This window comes from Vombatus ursinus, unplaced genomic scaffold (genome assembly GCF_900497805.2).
Source record: "Vombatus ursinus unplaced genomic scaffold, bare-nosed wombat genome assembly UNPS02009132.1, whole genome shotgun sequence".
Classification (NCBI taxonomy): domain Eukaryota; kingdom Metazoa; phylum Chordata; class Mammalia; order Diprotodontia; family Vombatidae; genus Vombatus; species Vombatus ursinus.
In genome coordinates, this window is record NW_020948910.1 from 5,967,353 (window position 1) to 5,979,804 (window position 12,452).

The following is a 12,452-nucleotide window of genomic DNA, read 5'->3' on the forward strand; positions in this document are numbered from 1 at the left end:
CTTTGTGAACTTTGGTCACATCATTTTGACCTTCTAGCCTTCAGTTTCTCAACAGCAAAATAAAGAGATTAGACTAGCTGATCATCAAGGTCCTCTTTTGACTTTAAATATGCTAATATTCTACAAAATTAAGTCATTGCAACTCTGCCACATTCAAACTAAAGTGAAATCTCCAAGGATTGATTCTTTCTGCTTGAGAACAGAAAATACAAATATTAAGAAGACCAAATCAGAAACAAATGTGAAACAAATCAATCTTTTAAAGATCCAACTAGCTTTATTCAATGGACTGTTATATAAGTGCTATCCTTACAAGGGCAACATTTTCAAAGCATTACATCATATTTATGCTTTTAACACTGAAATTCACAGATGAAAACCTCATGTACTACTTTAACAGTGTTCCTAAGTGTTTGGGAAGAGATACATTTTCAAAGTAGCATAAGAGAAATTTTTGCTCAACATGAAATAAGATTCAAAGGAATGCATGTGTGTATAAATACACACACATACTCACATATATATACACACACAATATGTATATTTACATATATTCACACTCACGTGTGCATACATACATGCAAACAGTGCATTTAAAAAACCATTACATGTTGGTAAGCATATCAACAAATATGTCAGAAGTCACCTTTCCTAGAGTATGCCATAAAAGATCTCTTATCTTTCCCACCCTTCACTTCTTTTTAAAAGTGAACATATTCAATTCAGTCATCAGTTTAAGTGCAGTGAGGTGATAATTTATTGTATTGCTGCAATTTAGTTGCGTTTATATTTTACCAAAAATTGCAATTGATCGTTATTATCTGTAATAGAATAGTTTTTTTCTCTCAGCCCCAAGACAAAAAAAAATCAAAACCCGAATTTTTTAACCTTTATGTTGATTTTTTTTCATTAGAGTAATAACAAACATGGTTTAAGGAGAAAACATATTTTTCTCTTTAAATTCAGTTTGTAAAAATGGCCATAGTAATGATTCCATGTTTCAGAGAACCCAGTACTTCTTTTGATATTTAATCCATAAAGGATATGGGTGAAAGGGTCACCAGGATATTAGGAGCAATAAAGGGGAAAAATAAAGATGAAATTTATTATTTTAATAATTATATTTAAATATAATTATGTTAATTATATATTATTGAGTACATAGCAACTTAGTACATAATATATAATTGATATAATATAGAACATGATATAATTATTATTTAATACAATAATTATCTGCAATAATACTCATCATTATTGCATTAATAATAATAGCAATAATTCTGAGCAAGCCCAGAGTTATTTTGAAATCAAAGTCCTATTGTAAATGATAAATGATCTGGCAGTCTCCTGTTAAATTGGCAGAGCATTACGTTTACTTTCAATATTTGCTCTCATTTTATTAATATGAATACTTCTTTAGAACATTCTGCGTCAGGATTAATACAGGACCTTTGCAATCTGCTTGAGAAGAAAAAAAGGAAGAAATGAAATCAAGCCTTGTTAATAGTCATGTAATCATTCACATTTGAAATAGTAAAAGCTTTATGGAAATCTGGTCAGAGTGTGTGAATGCATTCCTTTCTTCATACCATATGTACAGTACACCCACACATCTAAGAAGACTTCCAGAAATCCTTCTATTTTTCTGGTTGCTGGCTTGTAAAATTTAAAAAGAAAGAAAGAAAAGTGAAACTGAAAATGAAAACAATAACAAAAACATTATCTAAAACAGCATGACAGGAAAACAGAAGTTTGGAAAAAACAAAACTGTTGAATCAATGTCACATCCCTACCTTGACAAAGGGTTCCCAGTTCTGCACAGCTAGTGAGTTCTGATGCTGGCAGTGGAATCAGGTATGAACCTTAATAAACAGAAATAGATCATTACATAAGTTTGATTTATATATATTTTTAAAGTACACACATATAAATAAAAGTTAACAAGGTGTAGAATGAAAGGAGCTCCTAGAATAGGCATCAACAGAACTCATATTATTTCAAACATTCATGAAGAATCCACTACAGAAAAACACATTGTGTTAGGGGCTTGGAATACAAAGACGTAAAATCATAACCTCTGGCCTCAGGGATCTTAAAGTCTAATGGGAGGAATAATATATCTTCTTCTTGTTTAATCATTTCAGATGTGTCTGACTTTTTGTGACCCCATTTGGGGTTTTCTTGACAGAGATACTGGAGTGGTTTGCCCTTTCCTTCTCCAGCTCATTTTACAGATGAGGAAACTGAGGAAAACAGGGTTAAGTGACTTGCCTAGGGTCACACAGCTAGTACGTGTCTATTAATATCTCTACATACACAAATATTATACAAGTTAGATTGTGATTATATGCCTAGGGAGATTCCAACAGTGGTATGAGTGACTCATAGAAGAATCACTTCTAGTAAAGATCAAGGAAGGCTTCATGGAGAAGGTGATAGCTGAGTTAAGACTAAAAGGAAATATTTAATCAGGTATATACACAAGGGGAGGAGTTCATTTCAGATGTGAGGTACTGTCCCATTGATGTATTTTCATTTCATATAAAGAATTTACAGCTAGTAAGGGCAGAAAAGTAATATAAAGAAAAAGTTAATTTAAGTGATAAATATTTGAGAAAGATTTGAGAAGTCTTGGATATCAAATGAACTATGGAATAAATTTAACAGTTTAAATCATCTTGTACAGGACATAGAGTGACATCTTATTTGTATATGAATAGCTTGATAGTTTAAAGGGGATCAAGAATGAATTTTTATCTATCAAAAACTGATAATATGTGAATATATAGAAACTTTCATTTAAAGACATAGAATGAGATGGAAGACCATTTTGAGAACTTACAGATACAGGGCATTATGATCCCTCAGTTAATTTGCATATAACTGCTTTAAGACTTGAGAGTAAACCTCACGAAATGAAAATCGTTAATTATTTAGGGACCAAAGCATGATTAAATAGGGGCTGTTAATTTCATGGGGGAAATTTTGTGAGTTGTTCTAAGCGAGCAGTATCTTACTGAGTATCATGAGGATTTGATTTGAAACCACAGAAATAAGCTGAAGAAGCTGGCTGCGGAAGGCTTGAATCCATTCTACAATATGAAGTCAGCCAAAATATTCCCCTTCTGCAGAACCTTCCTTGGCTTCTTATTGCCTTAGAATAAAATGCAAACTCCTCTGCTTAGCATTTAAAACCCTTCACAATTTGTTCCCAGCCTTCCTCTCCATGCTTACTGTGCATGACTCTCATTCACCCATTCAAGATTCCAGCCAAACAGATTTTCTTGTTGTTCCCTAAACTTAACATTCCACGCAGGTGGAGATCTCTGATTCCCTAGGGTGGCCCTGGGTCCATCACAGTAATGGGGAAAGGACGCAAAGGAGAATGAGAAGGGTGAGGGAATTAATGATGTAAAGAATCAATTCAGAAAGTATATTTCCACCTCAATAAAGTACTTGAAGCAGGAAGGAAGGAAAGAGTAAAAAGGGCCTGATTTAATGTAATTTCTTTAACTACTCCCCTTGAATCATCATTATTTTTGAATGGTTTGACACTTTCAGTTTCAATGCTGTAGATGTTAAACTAGAACTATCCTAGAACTACCTCAAGTTTTAAAATAATGTCTAAGATTATTAGATCCAGTGGGGTCATCTCTATTTCATTCATCATGTACTGTACCTAGCACAATGCCATATATGTCTGACAGATATTCTTTGATCATCCACAGTATCAATGGTGAGAATATGTTGAAGTCAAAAGGACAATGGACGGTACGAGTCAAGAGAATTGGGCTTAAGTCATAGCTCCATCTCTTACTAGCCAGGTAACCTTGGACAGATGACAATCTCTCCGATTCTTAGTTTCTTCCCTTGTAAGATGAATACTTTGTTCTAGAAAAATTCTGTAATTTCTTTCAATCTCAGGCATTACATAAAATCTCATGAAGTCTAAGTGAAATTATTTTTTATGATAATGATTCAGTATGGCACAGTAGAAAGAACACTAGAGCTAGAATCAGAAGACCTGAATTCAAAACCTGACTTTGCCACCTTTGTAATTTTGAGCAAGTCATTTCACCTCTGGGCCTCATTTTCCTCATCTGCAAAATAAAGGAGTTTGACAAGATGGCCTTTGAGGTTTATTCTAGCTACAATGTCATGGTCCTATAATTTAATGGCAGCTAATATGATAATAAGAAATAAGGTAGTCGACCTTTTTTAAACACAAAATTGTTTATACTTACACTCTATGTGACTTTGGGTAAAACACTTCATTTCTATTTCCTCATTTGCAAAATGAAAGTATTAGATTAGATATCTCTAAGGTTCCTTCTAGTTCTAAAACAATGATCCTATGAAGTCACCATTAAGTAAAATTGGCTTGCCAGAACTTTTAAATTTCAACCCTGTCTCACTTTTAGAATATTTGCACCTAAAAGGCATCCTGCCCAAGTCACCTATTAATGAAACCAAAAACAGAAGGTGTAATTTTGCTCCTGTCAACTTTTCTCTGCTAACAAATTTACAAAACAGAACACTGTTAAGGAATTAATCAAGATAATGCTCCCTGGAGGACATCAAAACACTAAGCATCAGTGGAGGGCTTTGAGAAATTGGCTCTTATGTGTTTGTTTCCATTAGCCTCCCCCACCCCAGCATTAATATATTTTTATCCCTTTTCTTCTGTTGATGCAATAAAGATATCTGTTTAATATTAGCTGCAATATTTGCAAATGGATTTTTCACGAACACACCAGCTCTAAATCATTGGTAAAAGACCAACACACTCACTCTTACTCTCTCTCTCTCCCTCCCTCTTTCTCTCTCTCTTCCTGTGTCTCTGTTTCTCTTTTTCCTCCTGAAGATTCAATAGCATTAACAACAACAAACACTGAGTATAAGTCTGTAATCCCTCCAACTGGGGAGGCTGAGGATGGTGGATAGATTGAGTTTAGGAGTTCTGAGCATGGTAGGGCTAAAGATGATCAGATGTTCACACTAAGTCTGGCAAAAATAGGTTGAGCCCCTCAGCTGCCTGAGGAGGGGTAGAATGACCCAAGTAACAAAGAGGTAGCAGGTTAAAACTTCTACATTCATCAGTGATTGGATTAAGGCTATGAGTGACTGCTACACTTGCAGCCTAAGCAGGGGATGGGGAGGGAAAGGGAGGGAGAAGAAGAAAGGAAGGGAAAGAGGGAAGAAAGAGAGAAAGAGAAAGAGAAAGAGAGAGAGAAAGATGGATGTATTTTCATAAAATTAAGCAACTATTCTACATAATTTATAGAGTATCATATTCAGTGGAAAAATTATTCTTGCATGTAATTGCAATTTAAAGGAAGACTGCACAATTCCAAAGAACAATGTATTTTACAGAAGTAAAATGATGATGACTGCTAAAATCTCTGGACTGTTGTGATATAAAAAAATAAAAATAAAAAGCTGAACTTAATAAATCTGAACTTCTGAGGATTTTTAATAAAGTTGAAAAAAGAAAGGAGATAATGTTTCTCAACTAGAGGGGAGAAAATCTGAGATGGTCTAAGTAAAAAGTAGTATAAGTTAGAGCAGTGTTACCCAGGCTTTCTGCGGCAGTCTGAGGTTCAACAAAATAATGAAAAGAATTATGAGAAAATTTTTATACTAGTGGTAGTTTCCTTCTAAAATGTCAAAAATAAAATTATATGCTATACAACACATATATACAGCATAAATAATTACGTGCAACCTTTCTTTTTTCAGTATGAAAATAGGCTTAATTTGCTCAGTCTGGTGGGGCAGGAAGAACACCAGACAAAGTCTGGAGAAATGAGTTTGAATGCTGAATCCAATACATCAAGTCAAGTCTAGAAGCATTTCAATGCCACATATCTGCCAGACACTATGCTAAGCATTAGGGATACAAAGCAAGGTGGGGTGGAGGGATAATTTTTGCTTTCAAGGGGCTCACAGTCTAAGGGGGAGGGGGATTCAACATGCAAATATTTATGTCCAAACAAGATATATACAGAATAAATTGGAGATAATCTCAGAAAGACAGTATCAACATTAAAGGGAACCTGGAAACACTTCTTACCGAATGTGGGATTTTTAATGAAACTTGAAGGAAGCCAGGAAAGCCAAGAGGTGGAGATGATGGAGAGAATTACAGGCAAGGGGAGAACCAGTGCAAATACAGAGTGGGGACTTTTGTGCAAATAATATCAAAGGAGGATTGTGAGGAAGTGGAGAAGAGAATGGTGTAAGAATACTAGAAAGGCAGGAGGGGATCAGGTTATTAAGGATTTTGAATGCAAAACAGAGGACTTTTTATTTGATCCTAGAGGCAATAGGGAGTCACAGGAGTTTATTGAGCCTGGGAAAGGGTGGTGGTGAAATAGAAGATTACTTTAACAGCTAAATGAAGGATGGACTAAAGTGAGAAGAGACTTGTCTGGTAGAGGGTCAGCACCAGGATGGTGGCAGTATCAGAGGAGAGAATGGAGAATACATGACAGATGCTATGAAAGTAGAATTGATCCTCCAAATACCTGTAAAAAATGGCTCTAAGCAAATTCTAGAGCAGCAGAACCCACAAAAGACAGAGTGAAACAAATTTCCAGCCCAAGACAACCAGGATGGGTGATTAGAAAGGTCTATTGCACCCAGCTGGGAGAGGAGCACAGTTCAGCATGGGCTCACAGGCAAAACAGGCCTCAGCAAACCTAAAGCAGTCTTCAGGGGGCTGAATCATGGGCAGCTCTGGAGGTTTCCAGAATTTGCAACCCACAAATGCCAAAGATAACTTAGAAGGTCAACAGGAAAAGTCTGTGACTGCAGTGAGAGAGAAGCCCAGTCCCAGTTGCAGTCTTGAGGTGGCGGCTGCTTCCTGAGCTTCTGGCCCACAGACTGAGGGGGGAATTGAGTGGCTGATCAGAGGGGGATTGCAGGGATCTTTTGCTGGTGCTGATACAGGATTATCTTGCTTTGCTTGTGCTTGGATCTGAGTCACAGTTCTGGGTGGTGATCCTGGGGCGAGGTGGAGTGCTGGCATGGTGGAGCTTGTAGTAACAGTGGAAATGGAATCCTCCTCACAGTTCCAAGGCAGAAAAGAGTGTTTGTGGTCACTCACAGACCAGAGCAAAGGCCAGGAAAGGAGTAAACCCCTCATCCTTGATCATACCACCTTAGAAGAACTGAAAACTTACAGGTCCCTAGAAGTATCTCTGAAAACAGCTGCACAAAACTCCTGAAGCTTGGAACAGTACATTTTCCACATTGGAAGCAGACCTCTACCTTAACAAAGAGTTTGTAACTCAAGTAATTGGCTGGGATCATGAACAAACAAAGGCACAAAAAAAAGTCAGACCACAGAATCTTTCTTTGGTAACAAAGAAGATCAAAACATACAACCAGAAGAAGACAACAAAGTCAAAGCTCCTACATCCAAAACGTCCAAGAAAAATATGAATCAGTTCCAGGCCATGGAACAGCTCAAAAAGGATTTTGAGAAGCAAGTAAGAGAAGTAGAGAAAAAATTGGGAAGAGAAATGAGAATAATGCAAGAAAATCATGAAAAACTAGTCAACAGCTTGCTAAAGGAGACCCAAAAAAATACTAAAGAAAATAATACCTTAAAAAATAGCCTAACCCAAATGGCAAAAGAGGTCCAAAAAGCCAATGAGGAGAAGAATGCCTTAAAAAGCAAAATCGGCCAAATGGAAAAGGAAGTCCAAAAGCTTACAGAAGAAAATACTTCCTTAAAAATTAGAATGGAGAAATTGGAAGCTAGTGACTTTATGAGAAATCAAGACACTGTAAAACAAAACCAAAAGAATGAAAAAATAGAAAACAATGTGAAATACCTAACTGGAAAAACAACTGACCTGGAAAATAGATCCAGGAGAGATAACTTAAAAATTATTGGACTACCTGAAAGCCATTATCAAAAAAAAAAAAAAGAGCCAAGACACTATCTTTCAAGAAACTGTCAAGGAAAACTGCCCTGATATTCTAGAACCAGAGGGCAAAATAGAAATGGAAAGAATCCACTGATCACCTCCTGAAAGAGATCCTCAAAGGAAAACTCCTAGGAATATTGTAGCCAAATCCCAGAGTTCCCAGGTCAAGGAGAAAATATTTCAAGCAGCCAGAAAGAAACAATTCAAGTATTGTGGAAATACAATCAGGATAACACAAAATTTAACAACTTCTACATTAAGGGACCGGAGGGCTTGGAATACAATATTCCAGAGGTCAAAGGAGATAGGATAACAGCCAAGAATCACCTGAAAGTAGAATTGACAGGACTTGAAAATATATTAGATATGGTATGAAAGAGAGTGAAGAATTGAGGATGACATTTAGGTTGAGGCCCTGGCTAAATAAAAGGATGGTAGTGCTTTCCACAGTAATAGAGAAATTAAATAGGGGAGGATTTAGAGGGAAAGACAATGAGTTTAGTTTTGGACATATAGTTTAAGATATGTAGGAGATATACAGTTCCAGATGTCCAACAGGCAGTTTAGAATTGAACAAACAAATCTGAGAATTGTTTACACAGAGATAACAACTGAATATGAAAGATCACCAAGCAAAACAATATAGGAGAAGAGAAGAGGGCCCAGATCAGAGCCCACGGGAAGCAGGCACTATCTGGATGAATATCCACTAAAAGAGACTAAGGGGCAGTAAGATAGCTAGGAGAACAATGTAACAAAACCAAGAGAGAAGAGTGTCAAGAAGAAAGTGGTCAACAGTGTCCAATACTACAGAGAGATCAAGAAGGATGGAAATTGAGAAAAGCCCATTTGATCTGGCAAATAAGAGAACACTGATAACTTTGGAGAAAGTTGTTTCAGTTGAGTGATCAGAATGGAAACCATACTTTGGAGAGTTAAGAAGAGAATAAGAGAAAGGAAATAGAAATATGAATTGTAGGTGGCCTTCTCAAGGAATTTAGCCATGAAAGAAAGAAGAGATGTAAAATGATAGCTAACTGGGATGGATGGATAGCAGGAGATATTTTTGACCAGTCATATGAACTGGGAGATTGTGTGAGCTTTCTTCATCTATGAAATGGAAATGCTAATATTTATACATGTGTTCCAAAGGGCTACTGTGAGAAAAGACCTTTGGGGACCTTAAAGTCTATAATAAATATAAGCTACAATTCTTTTTCATTTTTATTATGCCATGATTTTCCTAATCCTCTTTTATCAGGGCAATGTCTCTGAACCACCCACTTCCCTGACTGACATGTATGAGTTACTTCAGTATATTTCAAAGTGGTCCTTAATCAAATTAGTTTGGGGACTATTGGTTAGAGGATGGAATTCTGATAGCCAGGTACAAAAATTTAAAAGGAGAAAAAAATCTAATAAATCTTTATAATATTTTTTATAAAAAGTAAAATAGAATTCATGTGAGCTTTCAGAATTCATTGCATCAAAATGTTCTAATCTTTGAGAAGGAACAATCTTTTCAATAAATTATTAAGTCAAGAATAAAATTACTAATACATGTATATTCTATTAATTTTCTGATCAAAGATGGACATAATCCAGTTTAGGGACTTTAGATAGCTTATGAACTTTAGCCATGGTATATCCACAAATATATGTCTATAATGCAGGGTATACTAAAGAATATATGTATTTGTGTGTAGTTATATGTACATACATAGTGAGCATGTGTACTTATATGTACATATACATACACAGAGAAATGTCATAAAATGAGACTTAGCTACTGAAATTCCTGTGTGAAAATTATTTCTAACATTATAAAGATGCAAAAAAAAACATACAAATAGCTAAAATTTTAGAGTTTTAAAAAAGAGACCTATGAGGAAAGTTAAACTAAATAAAAATTGCTGGAAAAACTCTTAACTCAGCAATATTTTTAAGATAGCCTCAAAAGTTGTGAAAACGCTTACGTATTCCAAAATATGTGAAAATTTTACTGAAAATATGTTGATCTCACTCTGACTGGGGGACTCATCAAATGTAACCAAGGTGCCACAATTTTAATAGTAAATGTTTTGTTTTACTGTCTTACTTCTGAATTCAAAATTTATTTATTTTAATAATTCACACTTGAAAAAATCATTACATTTTCTATTGGGAGTTGATCTTGGAATAAAAACTGCATATTTAACACACGTGGCCAGTCCAATGGAATGTTTGGAATTCAATCCTACTTCTCCATTGGTTATTGCATGATCATTAGTTTTAAGGAAATGAATTTCTATAATCAGTGAATAGCAATGCTTTGATGGGGAATGAGTGGGGGGACTAGAAAGGTTAATACACTAATCATACACAATTTCATTTATTTATTTATTGCAGTTCTGCTTAGTTAACAAGCATTGAAATAATCTCTGCTACAGGCATTTCCTGGCAGTTTATAACTGACACAGTCCTTCAACTCCCAAAGCTGATCATTAAGCAGCAGGAAATTCCCTCCCCATCATTACTGTTCAAACATAACCCAGACCACAAGTAAAAGTAATGATGCTATTAAAAGTCACTTTGAATTCAGGAAGACCATTGTAAAAGTAACAGGGCTAAATTCCATTGAGCATATGAACATGCATGCCCCCAGAAGAAGTGAATATTGATGTACTTAGTCACCTGCAAGTTATAGTTCTATACAGAAGCTATAGGAGTATGCTGAAAGTTGTAAGGTTTGGGAGAGTTAAGGTATTATAGGAGAAGTCTCAAAGAGGTTGCTAAATGAAACATGGATATTCCAAACCAGATATCAGAAGAATTTCCTTTGGTTATTCTGCTCTTGGTATACTGACAAAACAAACTTGGTTCAATCCAATCAATAAATATTTCTTAATTGCATACAATGTTCTATGGCAGGGGTGGGGAACCTGTGGCCCTGAGGCCACAGGTGGCCTTCTAGATCCTTAACTGAGACCTTTTGACTGAATCCAAATTTTACAGACAATGAATTTATTCTGTAAAATTTGGATTCAGTCAGAAGATAGCACTTGTTCTGTAAAATTTGGATTTTGGAAAGGCCAGGGGGCCTATCAAGTATTGAGAATGAGAGCTATCAGATAGACAAAGCCAAGGGGCACACTGGTAAGTCTGAGATATTAAAAGAACCAAATGAGTCCCCCAGTGTATTGAGTGGATATTTTATGGAGGATTTAAGGAAACACATGGATGAGAATTAGAGGATGCAGAGGTTTGACACGCACTAGTGAAGATAATATCACAACTTCCTCCAATGGACCCAAAGTATATGGGCATTGAGAATACAAAGATAAATAGGACATAGACCTTCTTTTCTCAGAGAGATCAAAATCTAAAACATTGCCATTATGTGTTCACAGATAGTTCTGGTACAACAGAAATGTTGTAAGTGTAAACAGAAGTGCAAGGAATGTCCTAGAAAAAATCTGCAAAAGATCATTTTGAGCTGAGCAAAGGGTGAAGAATGAAATATGAGAGTTTCAGGCATCATAGACCACAGGAAAGGACACAGGACTTGGAGTCAAAGAACTGAGGTTCAATGCCAGGCTCTACCACTTGTTGACTGTGTGACCTGTGGTAAGTCACTTCACCCTTATGAGTCTCTATTTCCTCATCTGCAAAAAAAGGAAGTTGGACTTGATGAGTTCTAAGGTGCCTTCTAACTTATGATCCTATATGGCCTTGAAGGAACTTCAGCACTAAGAAATGGTGGTGGTTGGGGGTTAGGTGGGACATTCAAAGACACAGAGGTAGAAGTTGGTTTGATCTTCATACTTAGATTCACAATGAACAGTCTTGCAGATGATACTGGCCCTACCTACTGTCTTATGCACATAGCTAGTCAGACAAAGGAGGGTGAGGCTGGGCCAGTGAAGAAATTCTGATTTTTTTTCTCTGGATACTTAAAGAACAGAAGCTCTGGGCTACTAGAATTGGAAAATGATCTGTTTAATGGGGTCACTATGGGGAATAGAAAGCAGTCACTTTAAGTAGCTCATGCCCTGACCTTTCAATGACTGCCAAGGGATTGGCAAAATTAGGCATCTAAACCAGAGGGCACTCAAATACAGGAAGTGCATGCTGGCTTATTCACCTGGTGCTTGCTTCAGTGACTGCTGCTCCAGCGGGTTTACTATGAGCTGAACTGTGGTTAAGTTTGAAGGTTTAGCTTGTGATAACTTCAAGATTGGGAAGGGCTAGCTGGGGGAACACCACCCAGCCATCAGAGCATTCTGGACTCTCTCTCTGGAAGAGGGTCATAATTGACCATCTTTCCACCCACCCACCAGGAAATACCTCTGAAGTCACATCACTTAATTGCCTTCCTACCTCCTGCAGGGAAAATGTGGGCCAGACAGTCAATAAAGTTAATGGGAGGGCAACCAACAGGAGCTAATCAGTTCCTCAGACTTAGCAAATCTGGTGGGGTAAGGGACAAGAAGCTCGCACTTTCTAGATCTCTCTGAATAAGGTCTTCATAGC

At 36.5% G+C, this 12,452-nt stretch overlaps 1 protein-coding gene across 4 annotated transcripts in view; it reads right to left on the bottom strand.

The window, feature by feature from the left end:
- ADGRG6 (adhesion G protein-coupled receptor G6) overlaps positions 1-12,452 on the bottom strand; it is a 180,329-nt gene that overhangs the window by 78,609 nt on the left and 89,268 nt on the right. For all 4 annotated transcript variants that reach the window (XM_027850672.1, XM_027850673.1, XM_027850676.1 and 1 more), the window contains exon 5: positions 1,797-1,865. In XM_027850672.1, the coding sequence (XP_027706473.1) occupies positions 1,797-1,865 (69 nt within the window). The remainder of the gene's footprint in view (positions 1-1,796; positions 1,866-12,452) is intronic.